Source organism: Podarcis tiliguerta (assembly GCF_965153285.1).
Source record: "Podarcis tiliguerta genome assembly, chromosome: 5".
Taxonomy (NCBI): domain Eukaryota; kingdom Metazoa; phylum Chordata; class Lepidosauria; order Squamata; family Lacertidae; genus Podarcis; species Podarcis tiliguerta.
In genome coordinates, this window is record NC_139538.1 from 32,726,963 (window position 1) to 32,751,348 (window position 24,386).

Here is a 24,386-nt window from a genome sequence, read left to right on the forward strand (position 1 = left end):
CACTCGTCTTGTGTCGAGTAGCAGAAGCAAGGCAATTGCTGCCTCTTGCCCACCTTTTGCTAACAATTCCGAATAAGCCCAGAGAGACAGCACATGCTTTAAACAGCTATTTATACCAGAAACAGAAGCATCATCCTTAACAGAAGTAGACAGCACCAAGAATTCTCCCCTGTGAGCTCTTAGCTTTTGACAAGGAAACAATACTGTGTGGCTCATAAGGAGGAATACCAATTAGCAGCACAGTCTCGCTAATACCAAGCTGCTTAGCTGAGTCAGAGCCTGACTGCTGTCCTTTCATTTACTTTGAGAGCAAGATACTGCTAAAAGTGTAAAGGTTCCCAAAGTGAAAATGCACAAGGTTATCTGACTGAGGGAGGCATTTTTAAAAAGAGAGAAATTAAAACAGTAGACTCTCACATTCATAGGTGCTCCCTGCTCTAGCCTTGGAACAGCAGAAATTTCCTCTTTGTCCCATGACAATGGAAAAATGGAAGACTTTTGAAATACAAGGAAAGGGGGTATGTGTTGCCTGCCCAACTAGGTAGGTTTGGCTACCAAACAAGAATGCAAAGTGCAGAGAGAATGCTTGTTTCAGCAATAGCCCTCATCTGTCATTTGGAAATAGGAACAGGTGAATCAATTCTGGTTTCTCTCAGTTTCCCTCTTTTCCCAGCTTCCGCTCTGGTCAATGTGTAAATTATGTTGTTCTAAAGATGGGTTGTGTGTGTGCTGCTCCTTCCACAGGCACAGGAACATTTTTTCATCTGAGGGTGGGTGCATTCAAATTAATGCCAGTCATGCATTGATATGGGGACATGTGTCTGTCTAGGATTTAAGGCTAGCCAATGTTCTTGAAAGCCCATTCACATGTTTGTAACTGATCATCTAAAGAGGGCCAGTGTGATGCTGCAGTTCAGTCTGTTGGAGAATCTGGTTTTATCAGGGCTTTCAGCTCTACTTTTCAGATGCCATAGGTTCTGCACAGGTTAAAGTTGAAAGCTGGGAGCTCAAAATCCAGTAATGTTAAATGCAGGATAGATTTAGGTGAGAAAGCTTAGTTATTTCTTAAGGTCTTGGCATGGACATATTTGAGGAAACAGCATTCACTTAAAAACAGTCAAGCAATGGCCAATTAGTGCAATTCTTCACTGGGTACATGCTCAGTCTTCATCTGATATGCCAGAAGGTGCAGATTCCGATGGTCATGCTTCAAGTGATTTATCTGTACATTTTATACAAAGCAAAGAATGATTGACCACAAAAGCCTGTGTAGGAGGGCTAGTCCACGCAGAAGTTAAAATCAAATGGCTTTTAATAATTTTTTTTAACCAGTGGCTCCCAATTCGCTAAGTACTGTGGACCCCCTGTTTTTCAAAAATCCAATCCATTGACCCCCTACTTATGAACATTTTGACATCTCTGTGGTGGTTTTTGTTATGTGGATGGTGCCATGGACCCCCTAGGTGGGTTACGCAGACTCCCAATTGGGAACCACTGCTTTAAACAGTTTGAAAACCCAGATACAGAACCCACACACAATGTGGCTAATGGAAGCAAGGGCTGAATATGATTTGCCATTGCTTATATTAGCTGCATTGTGTCCCTTTGATTGGTAATCTAGAGTGCCTTAGATCCATTAGTGTTGAGCTGAGTTATTTTTGGCATGAATGGGATCTGACACTAGCTACTTTCGTTTCATCCATTAAGCATTTCACAATGAAAGATGAATAAATTGTATAGTATTGGAATTATTTTCTGCAAAAGACAGCAGTTGCAGAGTTTTAAAGATTAGACAACCTATTATATCTTCTGCTTCCCAGTAAAATAAGGCACATATTGTCAAATAAGCTGAAGATAAAGCTAATGCTGTGTTTCCCAACCTTTTTCTCACTGTGCCCCCAATGGACGTAGGCAGGGGGGCAGCTGCCCCCCAATAAGAAAAAATCAATACAAATCTGAGGTTCTGCCCCACCCTAAGAAAGCCTGCCCCCTTAACAAAAACCCTGGCTATGCCCATGCCCCACCAGCCTACTGGTAGAAAGGCAGATATTTAAATATTTTGTTTGTAAACGGAACATGTTTTATTTATATTTTTTATAATTTATACAAGATACGATTACATAAAATGATAGGAACATAATGAAATATTGTTGGAGCAGAAAAACGTAGAAACATGGAGCTGGAAGGGACCCCAGTGGTCAACTTTCTAGTGCAACCCCCTGCAACGTAGGAAACTTGGCAAATGCATCCTTGACAGATGGCCATCCAACCTCTGCTTAGAAACCTCCAAGGTAGGAGAATCCAGAATCTCCCAAGAGAGGTCCATCTTCCATGTATTATAAAAAGTAAACAACACTTATTTGACTCCAGTTATTTGACATGGAGGGGGAAAGCTACAGATAGCAGTCCAAAAGCTGCACAGGGAGTTCTGTATATATGGGGAAATTTTAAAAAGCAAGTGGTCCTCACTGATCAGGGGACCTTGTCATCTGGGAGAGCCCTGACTGCCTAGATAAAACACTATAGCCCCACATGTCCTTACCTGGGAGTAAGGTCCGCTGAACTCAATGTGGCTTTCTTCTGAGTAGACAATTAGTAATTTACTAGATGCAAGTCAGCAGCAGCACCAGACGACCCCACTCGGCTAGGCACTGCGGTGGATTTCACCCCACGCCTTGCAGAGCTGGGCCGATGCTGCTGACGGGCCTATGCCCCTTGGCAGCATCCAAAGGCCCCGATCCTGATTGCCCCCTCCTTCTGGAAATAAACCAGGACTGCTTGAAGAAAATGCATGTGGCAGAAAGCAGCGTTAGGCCCTAGTTGGCCGCCCCCTTACCCACTTGTGATTCGCCAAGCAGATAGCCAGCCAATTAGGACTTTAAAAAAAAAAAAAAAGATTTTCCCCCCTTCTCACTTCCTTCTGCAGCCCCTTAGCCTTGCTCTGTGCCTCCCACCCTCCCATTGACGCGACTTTCACCTGTGGACCCCTTGAAATATCCTGGGGGCCCCCAGGGGGCCATATGGCCCTCATTTGAGAAACACTCAGCAGGAATGGGTCGGATTAAGGTGATTGGGAGCCCTGGCACAGTTCCCGACCCACCCCCACCCCCACTCAAAAGGGAGAAGTCACGTCCCATTGCCATGGGGTGCTGCTGCATACTGAGGAGGAAGAAGGCAGACTCAGAGGTCTGCTACACGCTTCACACCTCCACTTTTTGATAAGTGACAGGGACCCAGGAAAGCAGCAGAGCACCACCACCCACCACTTTGGGAGTGTAAGGAGCTGTAAAAGGGTAGGGATTAAAGGGGCTGTATCGGGTTAAGGGCTGAAGAAGAATTAAGGGGTTGAAGGAGCTGTGAGGGGCTGGGAATTGCCGGGGGGTACATGAGGTTGGCGAGCAAAGTGAGCAGGGGTGGAGCCCTTAGTAGTACAATAACCAGTGTCTTCATTTTAAGACTCTCTCAAACCATAGGTAAGCAGTGGGAGCAGCCTCTGCGCCTCCCCCAATCAGTTGCAGTTCTTGTGGAAAAGCAACTTTATTTTTCAGCAAGTAAAAGATGGCTAAGCAGTGGTTAGGTTTGCTTCCATGGGGACTGCACATTCCCTTAGAACAAAGATTAAAGGTATTTTGTTAAGCATTAGAAGTAATGTACGCCACAGGAACAAAATCAAGTTGTCTTCTGTGAAATTTAGTGCCCGTGTTTTCTGGGGATACAGTTGCTTCACATCACCAAAGTACAGCTTCCTGCCAAATTGGAACTGACTAACCCGGTCTTTCCTTTGATACAGCTGCTAAAATAGGTTGTCACTTAATTTTGTTCATTACTTTCTTTTTCTCTCTGAACTGTTGAAACCCAAGCTGTTTCCATCCTTGACTTGATGAACAGAGGTCCTAGGCCTGCAGCTCTGCCACAAGCGAGGTAGTTAAGGAATCACTTGAGGAAATGTACTGAGAGTCACATATAAAATCAAGAGTCCTGGCTCAAAAGCAGAAGTAGCACTTGCTTGGACTTTGGTGCATTACCATTGTGCTCAGTTTAGTCCTCCTTAATGTAGACCCACAACACATACAGACATTTTCATTTTGAAAGGGCGCTGAGCTTATACCATCACCCCTCCTAGTTCCAGACTTGGTTAATTTCCTATATGCAGTCTGTATAGATGGATTCCAATTCCCCAGGGTATCTCCTTGAACTACACAGTTGGCAAACATGTCTAGTGCTGACACACAAAATCGTATCAGATGCAGTATCAGAAAGCCAAGGGATCCTCAGAGCTGTTTTCTGCTAATGCAACAGCTCATACCTGCTAATATTTAAAAGTATGAAAGCAAGTAGTTTGGGTAGTGGCCTCAATGATACACACCCAACTCTCTCTCTCCCTCTTGCAGTGTAGCATCATAGTGTAGCAAAATTATAATTATCACTACATGTCACTTTGCTGCTTGGGTGCTATGCAGGTAATTTACCACCATGCTTTCTGAAATACACAGTTGGTTGGGGCCATAGTAAATAAACACGACTGTAGCAAACAAGAAATAGTGGTGATTGTACCAGGTTCAGGAAATTCTGTGAAAATATACCACTAGCTCAAAACAAGAATTATTAGCAAGACTACAATCTACTGGGATTTAGGATATAGTCACATGACTATGAAGGCACAGGGTGACCATAGAAAAAGTGTGTACATTATGCCTCTTAGTCTATGGATATAATGCTGTGCCTAGGTTTTGATTCATCATGCGTGTTGAATCATTTGCTGTGATATTGCCCATGGTGGATACAACCAGTTTGCTGTGAGTTGAAAGCACTGCATGCAGCCTTTTCAGTCACTTGGCGTGACCAACACAGATCCAATGGTAGTGTGGCTAGGCCCTTAATGAGGACAATATTATCCAGCCATTTCCTTAGACAGGAAAGCAATAACATGACTCCTAATTGCTTCCAGAATCAGAAATCAGTTTTGGGAAAGATGAATTAGAAGAGAAAATGCAGCCACTGTGCAGAACCAGCATGAAGCAAGTATAGCAAGAGCATGCAAGGGAAGATATGGGTTAGTAACTAGCCCAACATTTTTTTAAAAAAGTCAATTAAATGTCTGGTCCTTTTGAACACGAAATGTCATTTTGAAAATGTACATGACAAAAAAGAGAGAAATACCGCAATACAACTTGATCACTAATAGAGGGAGCATAGGGAAAATGAAACTCCAGTTACAGTCCTTAGTATATCATGGCTGACTTTGTGAGACCATTAAACAGCATGAAGGGAGGCTCATTAACACTTAAGAGAATTTGGATATGAAGGTTGTCCAGCTGAATCATGGGATTAAAAAATGCATCTTTATTTTGTTTGGAGGGTGGTCAGAAGCTTGAAGGGTTTGCACATAGGAGGAACATGCCATTGTGCCATTACACTATTTTTATTATTTTAAGTGGAAATCCTTGGTTGCTGTGCTTGCTGAGTGAGTTTGGTTGCTTCCAGATGACCTGTTTATGGAGCATCCACCCTGATTTGTTTGTCTGAGCCCCCTGCAAGCTTTGTGCAATCTTGGCTCTTTATCGAGCATTCATTCTGATTTATTTCTGGGGAGGTTATACGATGTTGTATCAAGCAAATTGTCATTCCATACTTTCCAGTGCATTTCCCCATCACTTTCCTTATTGCAAGTAGTCCAATCTGGGGGTGGGCCAGGTTTGTTACATAAGAGCACCAAATCATCTTTAATTACACAATTTGAGATAGATTGTTGCTATTTTGGGATGAGATTCGTTTGGAAAACACCCTTAGTTCATACTCATGCCCTCTTAGATTTTATTGCTTTTTGGTGCTCCAGACGGTAGGACCTGAAGCAATGGATTCAAGTTAGAAGAAAGGAGATTTTGACTAAACATCAGGAATAACTTTCTGATGGTGACAGGCTGTTTGACAGTGGAATGGACTCCCATGAAATGTGGTGGATGTTTTTAAGCAGAGGTTGGATAGCCATCAGCCATGGATGCTTTAGTTGCGATTCCTGTATTGCAGAGGATTGATCTAGATGACCCTTGGGGTCCCTTCCAACTATACAAATCTATGATTCTATTATTCTGTTGATCTACTGTACTTGAAAAGATTTGTTATGGTCAACCTTTTTTCCTTCGTTGGGCCACATTCCCTCAGGAATAATCTGATGAGGGCTACTTGCTGGTGATGGGCAGAGCCAGTAGCTAGTTATGGGTGGAGTTGGAAACAAATGATCTGGATTAACACATCTGGAAGGCCACCCTGCCTCTATTTTTACCATGGCTATTTCAGATTAAATTCCCCCTTTTATGCAGGTCTAATCAGAAATCAACCCCACTGGGACTGATGGAGTTATTCTCAATTAAATATAGAGGTGGTTTGTAAAAAAAAAGTACAACAGATACAGCTGCTTTTCTGGAAAACAAGTGAAAGTAATTTATTTCTGACCATAATGCACTATACACAGAGAGAGCAAGAAGCCTTCCAATTCGTCTTCGGGCAACTATGCGGGAGGGCCTTCTTTTTCCAAGCCAAGAATGTTTTCAAAAAGCCATTTATTTTGTGAAATACAATACCGCCCATTCCAGTTATTTTGAAACCACATAGAAAGGGTGGCGGGAGGTACTTCTAACAGCAGTGGTGTGAAATAAAGTGTAAATTAGCAGGAGGGAAGGAACCTGGATGGGATGGAAGAACAGGGCAGCATTAGTAGCAGTTGGTGGGTGCATAAAATGAGATTGGAGGCTGCAGGAAACCCACCTGTGCTATATACAGTTGCTTAAGGGGATACTGATGCATGCAGGGTTAGCTTGTGTGCTAATGTGGAGAAATTTCCCATAGCCATCAGAAACCACGTCTCAGCTATCCGCACACTGTTAGACATTGCCACCAATGGTGTTGAGGAGGCATGAACCATGAACCTGGCTTCTAACTGATAAGAACGATTGATTAACCACTTAAACCAAGCAATTTTAATTCCCAATTACCTCTTCCTGTGAACATGTTTTTTATCATTCAGTAAAATGCCCCATATGTGTCATCTGAGTTAAGGGCTAGTGCTTACTTACTTGAACGCTTCCCTCCTTCTTCAAGAGGAATGCCTTTGGGTTAAAATATGGTTTTAAATTCTAATTTGTTTTAAAGAATAAATTCATCTCTTAACGGAGTAATGCTTTTAAGTTGAATGAAAAGGAAAGTTTACAACGGTGGTGATGATGGTTGGTGTGTATCCAGTCACCCGACATCAACTTTACCCATTAAAATGGTGTCTGCAGGCTCTTAAGATATGAGAGTAGTCACTGAGGATCAATATAAATATGTTAACACGATGGTACAGCACAGGCACCTAAAACCCTGGCTCAGTCTCTTGGCATCTGATCAGCAGTGCTGTTACACAAACCCTAATGCCAGTCAAAAGACATGCTTTTTTTCTTGTGAAAGCTGGACAAGCTGCTTACGGAAAGTGAGAGGTAACAGCAGATCATGCAAGGTAAACAATGCAATCACTGCAACAGCTTCCATGCTCAGCTGCCCACCTGTTTTTTTTTTTCTTCTGTGCCCTCACCTGCATCCTTGGTAGACTATGAATTCCATGGGCCTGGGATCAAACCGCAACCTTTTGTGATGTTGCATAAAGCAAGAAGCTTATTACAAGTATGTAGCCACAGCCTTGCGCATGGTGTTACAGCATTGAGTAAGAGGAATTAGTCATTGCTAATCTGTTCTACATCAGCAAGCATAACTAAATGCTCTTTCTGTCTTGGAAGTAGCAAGTCCCATTCTGGAGAAGAGTACTGCTCTTGTTTTCTTTATTTTCTTTTTGAGGGGACCACCTCAGTAAGGAGTTCATAGGTTAAAGACCCCATGTGGATGTCACCGAAAACTGCTTCCCAGTGGACACCATGTACCAATATAAAGCCACTTTTGCCTGGAGAGCTCCAAGCTAGAGTCTGCAACCTTGAGGATCTTGTAGGGCTGGTGAGCGGGCCCTCTGTGTGACTGGAACAATATATATAATCAGCTGGCTTTAGTAAACTCAGAACGGAAGCTGTTGTGTTAGAGTTGGCCTTTATTGTTCAATTTATTAAGATGTAAGCATGGTTGTCAGTGGGACGCAGGTGGCGCTGTGGGTTAAAGCCTCAGCACCTAGGACTTGCCGATCAAAAGGTCGGCAGTTCGAATCCCCGCGGCGGGGTGCGCTCCCGTCGTTCAGTCCCAGCGCCTGCCAACCTAGCAGTTCGGAAGCACCTCCGGGTGGAAGTAGATAAATAGGGACCGCTTACCAGCGGGAAGGTAAACAGCATTCCGTGTGCTGCGCTGGCTCGCCAGATGCAGCTTGTCACGCTGGCCACGTGACCCGGAAGTGTCTTCGGACAGCGCTGGCTCCCAGCCTTTAGAGTGAGATGAGCGCACAACCCTAGAGTCTGTCAAGACTGGCCCGTACGGGCAGGGGTACCTTTACCTTTACCTTAAGCATGGTTGTCAGCCTCTGAAACCTCATGGATTTGAAAGAGGATTAGATAACAGCATGGAGGTAAAGGCTACTGATTGTGGTGGCCATGCTCTGCCTCCACGGTCAAAGGCGGTGATGATTCTGAATACTAGCTGCTGGAAACTGCAGAAGAAAGAGCTCTTATGCTCAAATCCTACTTGTGGGTGTCACAAAGGCATCTGGTTGGCCACTGTGAGAACAGGATGCTAGACTAGATGGGCCATTGGCCTGATCCAACAGGTCTTCATGAGTCCCCCTCCCCCACCTGTTTTAGTATCCTGACTAAAGGTAAAGGGACCCCTGACCATTAGGTCAAGTCGTGGCCAACTCTGGGGTTGTGGCGCTCATCTTGCTTTATTGGCCGAGGGAGCCGGCGTACAGCTTCCGGGTCATGTGGCCAGCATGACTAAGCCGCTTCTGGCGAACCAGAGCAGCGCACGGAAACACTGTTTACCTTCCCGCCAGAGCAGTACCTATTTATCTGCTTGCACTTTGACATGCTTTCGAACTACTAGGTTGGCAGGAGCTGGGACCGAGCAACAGGGGTTGAACTGCCGACCGTCTGATCAGCAAGTCCTAGGCTCTGTGGCTCTCAGCACCACCCGCGTCCCTAGTATCCTGACTATGTTAAGGTTATTTCTAAGTGACTGCAACAATAAACATAGGACTTAAATGTACAGTTTGAAAATGCCCACCCAGTATCTTACTAGCACAGTATGGTATAGCAGAAGCTGGTGAATGAAAGAGCCTGGAGTTAGACTAGGCAAAGCAATGGCTTTGGTTGGTGGAAAACAGAAGTCTTTTTTGAAGCTGAAAATGACTATCATGCTGAAAATGCTTTTCCTCTATCCATTAAGAACAATATCCTATTACGGCAGTTCATCTAATCAGCACTGGAATAAGCTGCATAGATAAATGATGGAATCTCCTCTGGAAGTTTTTAAAGAAATCATTAGGCAGGACAAAATGTCTCTGGCAGGTACCTTACCAATAGACTTGGGAGTAAATCACATTTTCCTTTGGGTCTCCTGCACCTTAATTCTGTGGCTTTGAGGGTTGGGGTTTTTTAAAAAACTTTATGTCCATTTGCACAAAACCAGATTTTTTTGTTTCACTTGTCTACCAGCTTGATATGGGCAAACCTCTTTCCAAAAAGGAGTAAAGCTCATATTTTCTTCTATCAGTGTTGTGAATATTGGTTTCTTGTAAAAGTAAGTGGAAATGGGGTATGAACTTTTTAAATGCACAAGTTCCATACTCCTATTGCTGAAGGCAAAATCCACTAAGCCTGAGACAAGAAGGCATTTGAGGAATGACTTTCCTTTTCCTTGTTCCTCTCTACCCTGTCACATTGCCCCTCTAAGCCAGTCAGCCTCCTTCTGTATGGCAATGAGATTATGATCATGATGTCACAGATGTCAGGAAACCTGTTCCTTACCCTTCATGGTGAAGCAATAGCTGTTTAAAGTTCTGATGCCCTCAGCAATTCCTGATGTCTGCTGAAATGATAATGAACAAAACTTTGGTACTGTTCTAGTTCAGAGCTTCTCATTTAAACCCCTTTAGTGTCTTGACGCATCTTCTTACTTTTGCCTCTTTTTTTTAATCATTAGAAGCTAGCTCTTCAGGATGGGGCTGTGTCAGGCAGGGAAATAAAAACCTGTTTCCAAGGATGGGGCTGTTGTTTTGGTCTATGAGCATGGGCAGTTGCCTCCATTACTGCATCCCTGAAGTCAGAATTTACCTCAGGAAGGCTGCTGTGCTTTGCTGTGTCTACAAGCACAGGCACAAGGCCTGAATTCTCTGGCCTGGAGTTACAAGAGCATATCCCGATCCTGTTTTGTACTTGAAAAGCACTCTGGGGGACCTGAACACATAATCCTGGGAAATGTTCTATGCTAGATTCCAGAATGAGGACATGAGATGACTGATTTGAGCCACAAATACTCTCCTGGTTTATACAATGAAGGATGGTGTAGAAATATTAAATTGAGTTGAAGAGCAGCTCTTCCCCTGAATTGATGAGGCCTCTGGGCTTAATGCCTATGGTGGTGTGTCAACTAAAAATGAGACCCAAAGCTGTTTTGGCTTGTACAGTGACTGGATTAATTTAATCTTGAATCGCTGAAAACTGTGAGAAGAGAATAAATTGCTTGAAAACTTGGTACACAAAGCTGTTGCTTCCTTCCTGCCTTTAACGAGAAGTGGATGAATTTTAAATATGTATAAATAATAATGCCATTTTTGTATAGGCACTAATACATGTGCTGGGTAAATCATGAACCATTACAAATAAATTAAATGACAATGGGCTTAAAAATTGATCCCTGCCCTTGCTCACACCAGCTAAGCACTATAATCTGCCTCTTTATTCTCTCAAGGCTGCACAGTAAGCAATCCATGTTTTAAAAAATGCTTCAACTCTTTCATTACAATAAGGAAAAGCAATTTATGCAAAGGATAAAGAGTAAAGGAAAACGGCATTCAATAGAATGGCTAATTTGAGACGCACATGAACTGCTCAGCCTAGCGTACAATTTTATATGATGCATTTGTCTTATAATTAATTATCTGCTTCACCATACAATGGGATTTCTGCCTTCCCACCCACCCCTAGGTATCGATCCTTTATCAGTGGCTGAAGTTTAGCTTCTCCACCGCTTTCTTCCCTCATTTAAAGAACAAGTTATTTTCAAGCTCAAGTCTGTGACTTGATGTGGCAACAATTTAGCCTTGTTTGCCAAGCTTATTGGAAAATCCAGCAAGCAGATATGTTGCTGGCAATCCTAGCTGGCAGAATTAGCGCTCATAAAGTGTCATGTGCCTTCCCTATCTGGACCCCTCCTTATATGCAGTTTGCAAACACGTGCAGGAAGTGCATACCGAGCAACTTGTGTAAATAGGGTGCCATGTGGCATATCCCCCACACTTGTGTTTTCCAAGTGGCAGCATTTAATTGACCTATTAAAGTTGTGCAGAAAGTTTTGGCAATCCGTAGGGAGTACAGAAGTATTTCTGGGTGCTAGAATTTATGCCACAGCATCTAATGTGATAAAGCAACACATACCCACCAGACTTCTATTACAGTTATAATTAGTGGGTTCGAGAGCAGCGTGCCTGTGATGATAGTGACAAGTTAGGGAAAAATAGAGGGAAAATTAACTTAGAATCATAGAGTCTTAAAATTGTAGAGTTGGAAGGTGTACCAAGGGTCATCTAGTCTGACCCCTTGCAATGCAGGAATATGCAGGTGGCCTGTATGGGGATTAAACCTGCAAACTTGGCTACTTTATGGCTAAGGGTGTGAACACAAGGAATTCTACCAGTGCAAAATAGCACAAGGAACAGAAAACCATAAAATTGGCCATATTGGGATTTTTTAAATAAAAAAATGTTGTTTCCTTTCAATGCTCACAGTTCTCCTTTCCCTTGGAGATTCACCAGAGTCTGAGCCTCAACATTACCCAAAAGTGCTGCAATACATTCATATTTGCCTGACTTTTAACAGCCATGAGGGTGTTTTAATTCTGACGTTGCATTTTTGTATTTTGTTTTATCGCTGTTACTTTCTCTGACCCTTCAAAGCTAGAGGATGTTATTAAATTAAGGCAAATCAATAGCTGTGTTGAAAGAATGCAATCTCCGATGTCAAGCTTTACTGTTGACTTGATTTTTATTTATTTTGTTTGCCATAAACAGCAGTGAGGATGTTACCTCAAGAACTGCTTGGGGGGGGGGGCATGAGTCATTGGCATTATTGTACAATTTGCCCTGGAAACGCTTTTTGACTGTTTAAGACCTGTGCCGTCACTTTTTCAGAGCCTTTAGATTTGCCTCAGGGTACAAATGCTAAATAAGGCTCAGGGAGGTAGGGAAAAAAATGGACCATAATGTTAGAAAATAGAACATATGAAGAAATTGCTTTTCTTACCAACTCAACTCAGTCGTATTACAGTTCAGGTCATCCAATCCTAAGGCTGTATTTTGGAGATCTCATGAGGGCAGCCGCACTTGAGCAATTATGAACATAGCCATTTGGTTATGTTTGCATTTTTGTTGAATTGGAGACTGAATTTCCTCTACAGTTTCCATGCACATTTGAAAGCAAGCACACTGTTGCTGGAAGATAAAATGCACCCATTTATTCCATTCCATCAAGACAAATCTTCATTACTGAAAGCAACATCTCTTTATGGAATTAATAGATTAAGGGTCTAAAAGAGGCTACAGATAAGCAGAAATTTCTCAGAATATTTTGTTTTTCTGACATCTGATATTTTACTTTTTTCCTCAGAAGGTTGCCTTGTAGAATTTTCTCTCCATATTTGTCAACGTTTTTATTGTTTAGCAGTTTCTGTCATTCACCACCATCACCCGCTTAGTGTTGTAGTTGACACGGAACATTGTTTTGCATTAGGAAGTGGTTGACTGTTAATAAGAGCAAATGGGGATATGTTAAAAAGTAGAATTAACTGTTTCAAATGGATATCTTCCAACACTGGAGTGAGTGAGGGAAATTGGGACAGGGCCTCAACGGAGGTTGCATCCCCTCTCACTCATGCTTTCCCACTTGGCTCCCTCCCTCACACCTTCACCCACCACAGCAAGCCAATGTACTTCTGGAAGCTGACAACACTTCTGGAGGTACATCAGTGGAAAGCCACAGCGGAAGGAGGAAGAGGGGTAACATGCAGGGCAAGGTAAGCTTTACTTCCATTTCTTGGTCCCACACTCTGGTGTGAGTCAACTGATTTGCACCCCGGCATGGGACAAAAAAAGGGGGCATCTTTGAGCATGGGAGCCAAAATGGGACATCCAGGATTGGGATCAGAAGCCAGAGCAGCTACACAGTATGAAAATGGTGATGTTACAGCATTTAAACTCCTAACAATTGTGAATTGTGCAAAACTGTAAACTTGTGAGGAGAATTTTGGTAGGCCTGCTCACAGCATATAAAACTAAGAAATCCATCACAAACTTAATTTTTTGTAAAATTTATCTTTTACTAAACCTAAACTCTTTCTCAGATATCGAGATGTGTGCTTAAGGAAAGTAGGCGATACGTGAATGGCATATAAACGAACCTAAACAAAAAGTAATTACTGTTCCATAAGGCAACTTGCCCCTGAGATCAAGGATTTTAAGCAAGCTGATTTTGTACCGGCTTGTGAGACTTCCCTTGCTATAATTTCACCAAGAGATATTACAAGGTATGTCAACAAAAAAGGAATCCTCTTATCTAGCTGTGAAAAGGTAGCATGGCAATTGACATTTAGACAGAGTTTAATGACTACAGGAAGGCAAGAGGAAAGTAGCAATTGTTGTTGTTGAAATTTGTATATCTTCCTTCATCTGAAGATAACAGGGTGGCTCACAACATAAGAATACAAAATGAGAATACGTAATAAGATAAACCAATAACTCCCCTGCATAAGCATATTTAAAATGTCATAGGATGTTCAGGTTATAGAGAAACTTTTTCACTTGGATCCTAAAAATATGTAATGAAGGTTCCAGGAAAGCCTCTCTGGGGAGAACATTCCACAAATGGGGAGCCACTTCAGAAAAGGACCATTCTGGGGTGAGAGCAGGAGGCGGAGGCGGAAGCGTCAGCAACGGAGAGATGAGCCGAGCAGCAGAGAGCCCGAGAGCCCTGATGAGGCAGGAGAAAGGCAGAGTCTGTGGCTGCGGGAGAACTGCAGAGCTCAGAATTCTGGGATTCAAGCCTTGGAACCATCTTAAAATCCCTCCCCAAACACCCAGCGGCAGGGAAGGGGGCAACCAGGCCTTCCATGGAGAAGGCCCTCTCTGCCTTCGAGAAGCTGAAGCTCACACCACCAGCTGAGTCAGTTCTTGAGCCCAGCTCCTGGCTGCTGGAGGAGCCCAGCCACAGCAGAGCCCAGGGCTTGCAGTGCGTGTGTTATGGCATTGGGAACTTCTATTGCTTCCAAGCGCGATACCAGCTGGCCTTCCTCCTTCTGCTGCTCGAGGAGGGGAAACACTGCATCCATAATCTTCTACATGGTCCACTGCAGGAAAGCTCTCTATAACAACTTGCTCTGGAGCAACTGGTCATCACAGGGGACAGCTTCAAGGGCATTAAAGACAGGGTGCTGAGCAGGATATTCCAAAAGGACTACAGTTACATTGCAATGGTTTCAATAGCAACAGATGAAGAAGCCCTTCCTTCTCACCCTCAGTACTTGGACATATTTAATGACACTTCTGTCCACTGCTTTCCGCTGGAAAAACTGAGGGACCTTCCCCCAGAGATCTGGAAGCTCCAGGAGGAGCCAGTTTACCCAGATGAGGATCAGCAAGAGATCATCAGAAACAAGAAATGAAATTGTTCCCATTCCAGAGGCTATGGATTGGAGGTGCAGGGCTGGATTTGGGTTTCCTTCTTTGAAGAGGGGCTTGAGTTGCTTCTGGTGTTGCAAAGAAGTTCACGTTAATGTCAAGTTAGTTACCCTCCTCCCTGCAAAGCAGAAGACTAGCCACACTGTCTATTTGTGTGTTGCTCTATGGCTTCTCCACGGGATAAACGAGACACGTACAGCATGCACAAGATGCCAAAGCTCTCCTTGTGTCTCTCTAACTTGCTCACTGAGTGGCAGAGCTTTGGAGGATCAATGGGGCAAACCCAAGCATCTGCTTCTGGGTTTCACCACCATCTCTGTTCAACTCTGGTCTGGTACCTTCTATGAGAGTTCCCTCATGGGATGGGATGGAAAAGTGGGCAGAGATCTGGTGGTGCTGGGCAAGCTACCCAGTAGGACTGGGCTCCCTCATTAAGGGGGAGAGCCATTCATACTCCCAGCTGCTGCTTCAGGATTAATGGAGCTACTTCTCAGAAAACCAAACTTCTCCACAAACCTTGTATTTCCAATAATGTTTTTAATTAAAAGCAACACACATTGAAAGAATGAAAGCAAAAAGAAAGAGAGAGAGAAAGATCCAGAACTCTTGTGGAGAAATGGTGTCTTCTGAGAAATTGTGAAGAAGGGCCTCAGATCATGATTGCAGGGTCTGGGTTGGTTCATATGGAGAGATGCAGCCCAACAAGTAAATCGTAATTATTCTCAGGTTCCCAGCTTGGGTAGAGATGATGGTAGTGAATAATGTCATTGTAGTGAACCATCTCAATCATAGAAACATGATAAACCTTTTGATGTCTCTTGGACCCATTACATATTGTAATAGGAGGGCAAACCTAGGAAAGTAGTTTTAGCGAGGTGCAGGATTTTGCATCAAACAGTCCAGAAATGGAACACAAACATTGACAATGTGGAGGTACATGAAATCGGATAAACACATTGGCTTCATTATGAAATCAAGATGCTATTATTGCTAAGAAGAAATGCTAAAAAAAATACAGCACTTCCCTATGGGAAGGGAAACCAATAACAGGTTTTTGATAGAAGCTACAAAATGAAACCTGCTAAGGGGAGTAGCCTTTTGTTGCTCAGGAAGACATACTGTTTTGTTCCATGTTGTTGTCTTTCAGCCAGAAGTGCAATATTTTAAGCAGTCAAATAGATCAGGTGTGGTACTTAACCTGCGAGTACGGCATTGATGCTCTATAAATAAATGTTTCCAAAGCTCTTGCATGTAGATCATAAGGCAAAAATACATTGTTTTCTGATAAAGCAATTATTTTGATGAATACTTCGGTAAGCTGCAGACATCCATATTCCCGACCTTAAGTCAATATGGCTTTAGCTTACTGGCCTACTCAAATTGCACTAAGGGGAATAGACATGATCTAGACAGCAGCTTTGTTTTGTTTTTACTAATTGCTGAAATTAAAAGTTAACCTGCATTGAAAGCAATATCATAACTGCTGTAATTTGCATTTATTGTGGATTCTAATTTGCATGGAGCTGGTGCTTTCAAGCATACATAAGCTGGTGACAATTTACTTACTGTCAGGAGCCCGGAGGAGACAGCCATGCAGTGGGCAGTAAAAGCATCTACGCCTACAAAGGAGTTCTATAAAGGAGTCACAGATTCCACTAATTATATTCCTATTAGATTGACAGAAAAGCAAGTAAAACAAATTGCTACCATTAAAATAAAAAGGGGGGGAATGAGTTATACTCTGTGTTTGGAGGGAAGTTCATCATTAGTATTATATGTCACAATTCTCATTGATACCACACTGGGCAAGTAGCTGAGTTACATATATACATTGTACTTCAGTCATATTGTATATAAACAGTTTTTTATGTGTTTTTACATCTCTGCCCTATAGGTACTAGTGGTAACTTGGAAAAGTTAAAGAAAGACCCCTTTGGCCACCTTGTTAAGTTTACAAGATAAATGCAACACACACAAACACTCATGTTTTGGGTGGTGGGTTTTTTGTGGGGGGGGGGCAAAGTTCTATTATTCCCCATAAAAGATGCAGAAAAAAGATCTCTTTCACAGGGAGCAAAGATCTTTTTGAAATACCCCAAGGGAGACAGCACAGCACTAGCCTAGCAATCTGCTCAGCAAATTGGAACTGCATGCTTTATGCAGTAGTTCATCAAATTTGTATCTTCTCATAAGCCTTGTCTTGGTTGTTTATTGATTGATAGCATGGTACACCCCTCCTTTCATCAAGAAGATGGCCTCCAGTCATTTCCAGTATATAAAAATGCAACTCAGTAAATGAATAGGCAGATAAAACACTATGATCAGCGAGCAGATTCCCAGTTTTAAAAAACAACAAATAAATGTGAAGTCAGCCCTGTTGCATTTAATGGCTCAAGTAAGGGTGCATGGAAATACAGCAAGGATGTGGAATCTCCACCGTCAAATTGAGCTTGTGAGGCCATTTGCCCCCAAACCATGCCCCCTACCATATATCTGACAGCATACATCTGACATCAGGTCGGCTGGATTGGCTGCAGAACCAAATTCCCTCTTTGCAAGCCCTGTGTAGGGCTTTGAAGTCCTGTCTATTGTCACCAGACATCAGATGATTCCCAAGTAGGTAGCCCAACTCACCTGTCAAATTTGGCCCATGAGGGGCAGGGAAGGGAAGGATCCAATGCATTGGCCAAATCAGATTCCCACCCCTGAATTACAGCCTAAAAAAGAAATCAGCTTAAAAGGACAGAGTAAATTTCATCTGGCACCTTAAAAAAAAATGGCAAAGAAGGCACCAAGTGAACATGTCTGGGAAGTCTGTGATTTTAGGTGCCACCAAGGATCCCCAGATCCTACACTGTTTAAGGTTTTAAAGATCAAATCATGTATGGCATGTATACTATAAAGAGCCCCCCCCCCCCAGCCTCCATATCTGCAGCAGACTGCAAAATGTGTCTGAAAAAGTGTTTTGAAGCATTCTGCTTTTTTATCCAATTACATGTTTTTTCAAACCTATTCTTCATTCAGACTGTCATGTTTCCAAAGGCTTTTAAAAGAGTCACCATGCTGCAGTTCACCGATGAACCCAAACAATATAAAAGGGAGGAATGTCTCAGAATGCTGATATGCCAAAAAAAAAGGAGGCAGAAAATTATTATTGTGAGCCTTTTTTCGTGTACCCGGTCTGTATCTAGGTCCTTGATCATGCCTGGACTAGCTAATGTGGTCTTTCTAGCCCAGGTGCATCTTTTAGCATCCTCATGATAGAATTATAGACCTTGTCACACGCAGCCCACAAGCCGTTGAGACAAACAGGCATGCCGTAAAATTGATTTGTTCCTCCACAATAGTGAGATACAAGTGGACTTTCTTTTTCTTCCCTGTAGTGGGTGCCAAAGCAATATGGGTTGCAGACAATCCACTACAATCCATTCCTATCCTGCTCATAACTTGCAATGATTTGGCATTTAGTTGAAATTCAAGAAGTGGGGAAAGGAAGGAAATGTGCTAACAGATCGCACAGCATACGCAGCCTGTCCTTAGCATTTCCAGCATTGTCTCTCCATGCGTGCATTTTGAGGAAATGATTGTAAGGAAACTTGGCATAAAATGGATACTTTTGTGTGCATGCATAGGCACATGTCAAACTTTAGAATGATCACATTCATTCATTTTACCCCACCCATCTGCCCGGATTGTCCCAGCCACTCTGGGCTGCTTCCAACAAAATACAGCATCAAACATTAAAAACTTCCTGAAATATCCTTCATCCAAGGATCACAGAGTGGTTTTCAATATAAAAACACAAAAATGCTTATTTCTGACCAGTCTGATCTTAAAAAAGAACTGCCTGTGTCCTTTTTCCAGTTACTTTTCTGCATACTGTTTTAAAATGGAAGGTGAGATATGTAACAGCATGCACGACTCTCTGTCAAAACCAATGTTAGCTTTAACTGAAGTCAATCAAGCACAAACGGTCCTACACTATCAAATTCTTAGTTTAGTCACATTAGTTAAGTTAAGCTGATTAAGTACTTGGAAAGGGCATGCTATTTCACAGTACCCTAACATTATGTATAATGTGGGCATGGCCGGCAGTTCCTGGTCATAACTTTCTTTTGTTAGTGGGATTTCTAGCTAATGCCTCAAGATGTGTGGCTGATTTTTCTTCAAGTGGGTGGAGGGGTGGATCTCGATAAGTCTGCATGAAAACCCATATGCACATTTCTCTTGTTACGCAAGATCTGTATGAAAGGAAGCAGACTGGGCTAAGCTAGACTGAAATTCTCCTACAGGTTATGGGGGGTGTATTTCTTTGGAATACATTCAGAGAATATGCAAGAAGGGTACAGAACCAGGCTATAAAACAGTTAAACTGCACACTTCAAGTCACAGCATGCTTTCCTACTGGGTTGTGTGGCACCACCACCATGTGAATGTGATGGGATGTAAGGGGAACAGCTTCCAGGTACCCTGCTGCAGAACCGCATCAGGCTTGATACGTCAGTGGTAATACCTTGAATCTAGCACGGTAGCAAATTGGCAGGCAGTGCACTCCTTTCAATGGAGATGTTGGTGAGAGGTTGCTCCAAACAGCAACCATTCAGTAATGTTTTCCACTAGCTGCAGCTTTCGGGCAAAATTCAAGGGAAGCCCTATGTAAAGGGCATTGCAGTAGTCAAAGCAAATGTGAAACGGAAACTGACAGATTCCTCTAGCTGCAAGCATCTGCGAGGGAAGGAATGCCTCTCTGTGGAGAACTGATGCAGGGGCATGGAAATTGCTGCTTGCGGAAGTGCTGTGTCGTGTGTCTTAATCTATGCTCAGCTTTATATTTGCAAATAAATCTAAATGTTATACGCTTACACAAAACACACCATAGGTGTCTGGTAATGTCTCCTTCCAAATTTGTTTGTTAGCTTTGTATCCTACCAAATTGTGCTCAAGGTGGCAGCAGTAAGAAAGAAGTTAAAGGCAGTCAAAAACAGTACAACAAGAGGGATAAAATGCATCAACCTAAATGATTTTAAAAGAACCAATTAACCACCTGCAGCATATTTACAGTGGACAAAGTAAGACGAAGTGACAAGGAGCCCTGGAACCCTAGACAACCTCACCAAGTAGTTTCATATAGATGCTAAATAGCATGGGGAGCAAGATGGAGCCATGAGGGACAATGACCAAGGAATCTAACAGGACTTCCCCCATCACCACCTTCTGGAGGCACCCATCCAAGAATGACTGAGACCACTGTATAATGGTGCCTCCAAGCGCCAGGCAACTAGCCAGTCCACACTGATGGCCCTGAAAGCCTCCAAGATGTAGTTTTCACCATAGATGGACCAAGGCAACAACAGCTGTCTTAATTTCATAACCAGGCCTGAATCCAAATGGAAATGGATCTAAAATAATCCTTTTCATCCAGGAACACCTGAGCTCAGATACCACCAATTTGTTGGGGCCAATTCTTGTTGCTTTTGTGTTGTTGTTGTTGTGGTGGTGGTGTGTGTGTTCACATACAGAGTTCCTTCCATGGCTGCTACTGCCTCAGTTTGCTTTTAACTGTTTGGTTTTCAACATGTTTTAATGTAAAACCCACCGCGGTCAAAGAAATCGCACTTGGCCAGGGATAACTGCAGTGCCCATGCAGCAGATAATTCCATCAGGAAACTGTAGCTAAAGGTGTCGTGAGATCTGTCTTCCATCAGAGAATTTATATCTAGCATCCTGACAGCAGCACAAAGTACTAGTTGATATTTCACTCCCATGGTGTCTTTTGTTAACAAGCTGTTTTGTTTTCTAAGTGGTTTACTCTGAGGGATGAGAAGTGTATCCACTCAAAGTTTAGAAACGGGGAGAGTTGTTCAGCTTTCAAGACAGGTGTTATCTCCAGGGTGAACACATGTTGCCTTCTAGGGAATTCTCTCTGCCTGCTGTGCACAGTTATCCTTGCCTGTTCTTTTCCCATAGGCAGCATTCTGGTCCCTTATGTTGTTGATGCTGAGCGCCACTGGGAAACACTTAAAATAAACATGCTTCTTTAAATTATTATAAGAGAGTGAATTTCGACAGGGAAGATTTAGTATGTTTCATGCGCAATTGGAAATGGAACCAGCAGCATTAGTACTAGAAGCTATGAAACTAAATTACTTTTTAAAGAAAATGCGCATCTTCCAGCTAGGAGCCACCATGCAAAACATTCTAGTTAGCAAAGAATAATGAAGTTTCCTGGGCATGGGGTAACCAAAAAAATTTGTTTTCTATGCGTAAACTCCAGTAGGACTCTCTCACACACACCATAGCTCCAGGATATGTGGATTGCAAAAGAAAGGAAGACTGCCTTCCCTAAACATATTTAATCTGAGATTTAAATGTTTCTGAATTAATTAGTGAATTTCAGTAACATTACAATGTTGCAATGCTTTCCAGGGCTCTTTTGCAACTGCAGGGGGTGTCAATGGCTTGTGCTTTTCATGCATCTACTGTAATGTACAAAGGAGCACATTGCACGTCTCCTCCATGGGACTGGGGAGGGAAGCGTGAACTCCCAGTGTAGAAATAGCTTAAATATATGTGTTTTCCTGTTGCATTTTACAGTAGAAGTGTTAAGATAAGAAACAAAGGCACTCATGTTTCCTCACTTTCCTGCAGTTGGTGAAAGAGGTCTCAGGAAATCTAGGTGGTGTTAAAATATTATACACATCTGACTTAGGATGGATGTACATGTTGCCTCAAGAAATTCAGGTTGTCAGATCTATTTTTATAGAGGTAATGTGAATGTGGAGGTGAGGAGATATTTGTAAGAATGAATCAAAGGAATCAAAGGAAAGGGAAAGTGCTAGGCACCTGGTATAATAGCAAGCAATTTTATTCTCAAAACATTTTGCAAATAAGTCACAGCAGGTCACCATCGGTTCTACCCACTCCTTCAGGCCAGATGGTAAAAGTATCCCAAATCCATTTAAAACCTTCTATAAATCCTAATACAGTCATACCTCATACTGCGTTAGGTTCATATTGCATCTTTCCAGCTTGTGAATGCAGCAAACCCGGAAGTGTATACTTCCGGGTTTTGCCATGCGTGTGCACACAGAAACATTTTGCGTGCTTTGCACATGTGCAGAAGCACTCCGCGCTTGCGCAAAAATGCCGCCCTAGTTTTCAGGGTGCGAATGGCACCCCAGAACAGATCGTGTCCCCAACTAGAGGTACCACTGTGTGTTATAGCCACATTATAGCCAGCTAACACAATGAGGACAGCCTGCCTCCTAATTTAAATTTTCCTACTAAGCCTATCAGAGATCAATCTTCTCCATTAATCAGAAGAGTAAGAAAAAAGATGTCCACATTTAGCTAATTAAAACCTTTTCAGGAACTAACCAAAGACACTAACCAATAATGCAAATCTTAAGATCTAAAACATTGTTTTAATGCAAATCTAAAAATCAAAACATTGGTATTGAAATAATGTCAAAGTCTATTAAAGCAGCAGCATTAAAATAGAATCAGCAGGAAGTTCAGGTGCTTCAATCCCAAGGCATGCTCTCCTCTTCCATCACCACCCCACACAGTTGATTCCAAGGAAGTTCACCAACCAATGGCTGGGCAGCCCTTCTCTCACTTGGAGCACCTCACCCTACAGGGCCAGCCACCCAATATAAGGAGGCAATGGGAAGTGACCACCTCAGGCAGCAAGATCCGCAGGGGCAGCAGATCTAGCCTCCACGGAATTATCCTCTGCTGCTGCTGTGGTGACAGCAACAACTACAATATACCCCTTGGAGGCCAGATCTGCCCAGTGCCCACCCAATGCCACTTCTGCAGTGGCCAATAGGGGTCAATAGGGGTCACTGATGGTCTCATAGGAGGTGCTAATACTACATCTTTATTTACCCCTTTGTTCCTGGTGTAGATCTTCATGCACCACTTTCTTTTGAACTAACTAGCCAGCTCATGGGCTGCAGGCTTATAGTTTATGTTATCACAGGAATAAGTATTTCTATCTATATATTTGGGGACTGGCTGGTCTGAACCCAATGTCTTGTGCTTGCCTTATTTGAACTGTCTGGGGAAGTAGACGCAGTATTAATAAAAGAGCCAAGAAAACACCCCTTACTACGGTCATATGCTTCCCAAAGATGGTGGGGGTGGGGGGAAATGGGTTACTGGAAATCATAGATTATGAGAATGCTGGGTTAAGAAGTCCCTTGCCTTCTGTCTTTCTGAAGCCATGCTAAATCACTTGAAAGAAAGATTGGTAAAAAGGAACTATAAAAACCGCTGCATTTTCCCAAGGTCAATTGGCTTTGTAGCCAAAGATTGAAAATGCTGAACAGCGGCTCCTCCTGCTGGTTGAAAAGCTGCTTGTGCCTTGTCAACAGAATCCGTGGTAGTGAGGAATGATCAAAGTGCTTGTAATGAATCTAGTTATTTCCCGCTTTTGAACTGGGCATTAGACAGGCACAACTTCTTTTCTGGCTACATCTGTGCTAAATGCATGTGTAATTCCGCTGACTTCTGTTAAACTAGCTCCGATTAGCATAAGCTGTGTGGATTCTATAATGCAGCACATCATTTGTTGACCAAGTCTATCCTTTCCGCAGCCTATCGAATCGACAGGTTATGCATGCAGACAGGAGCTGAACTACAGTGGAGTTTATTGTTCCTTAGCTTTTACGATGTGTTTTTTTCACTGTGGATTCTTTCTAAAGCCCCTTATTTAACCCAAGTATATCTACTGTGTAAAAAAAACAGCCAGAGAAATCGGAGAAACCAAATAGATGGGTATTTTTAACCGTTTATTCAAGATTTTAACATTTCAACATCCAACAGTTTCCCTTAGTTTTCGCTCCTCACCTTCCACTGTCTATCTCCCCCAACCAAAGATGGTCCCCTCTTAAATAGTTTAACCAACTCTACTAAGATTTTAAAAAAATGCAAAATAAAATAATCTATACAACATAAAAAGCATATAAATAGATTAAATTATAGTCTGTTCAGGGTGATATGTTTCCCATTCCATTGGGCTCCAGGTATTATTCTGCAAACAACTCTTAAGGGAGAAATCCTATAGCAAGTTCCACTGGGATGAGCGAGTTAGGCTCTAATGAATCTTTCATTTAATCTGAAGGCTACGCCAGTTTATCTCCCTCATTCTTGATTTATTGGGAAAAATAGCAGTTGCCTTCTTTTGGAAGAAGCTATAATAATAATAATAATAATAATAATAATAATAATAATAATGACAATAATATATTGCTCTTCCATTCAGTATTGAGTTTTGCTTCCTAAAGGAAATTGACCCCAACTGAGTTTTAGTTGATGAATTTAAAAGTTACCATCATACTGTTTTTTAATGCATTTTACTAGACCTGTGTGACGTGGGACGGAGATAAACTTCTTTGTGTACAGAAAGGAGAAAAAGAAGGCCGTGGCTGGACCCAGTGGATTGAAGGGGACGAAATGCACTTGGTAAGGACATGCAACGTTTCAAATATATTTCCCTCACCTCTCTCCACTCCCCAAAGTCTTT

The 24,386-nt window shown here is 42.5% G+C and overlaps 1 protein-coding gene and 1 pseudogene across 2 annotated transcripts in view; both read left to right on the forward strand.

The window, feature by feature from the left end:
• The window catches only part of RBP1 (retinol binding protein 1), a 32,439-nt gene that overhangs the window by 2,257 nt on the left and 5,796 nt on the right, over window positions 1-24,386 (forward strand). The window contains exon 3 of the mRNA XM_083443058.1: window positions 24,224-24,325. Within this exon, the coding sequence (XP_083299184.1) occupies window positions 24,224-24,325 (102 nt within the window). The remainder of the gene's footprint in view (window positions 1-24,223; window positions 24,326-24,386) is intronic.
• LOC310677838 (SRR1-like protein) lies at window positions 13,186-15,422 on the forward strand (annotated as a pseudogene). The gene is made up of 2 exons: window positions 13,186-13,197; window positions 14,067-15,422. The product of its transcript is annotated as an SRR1-like protein (transcript).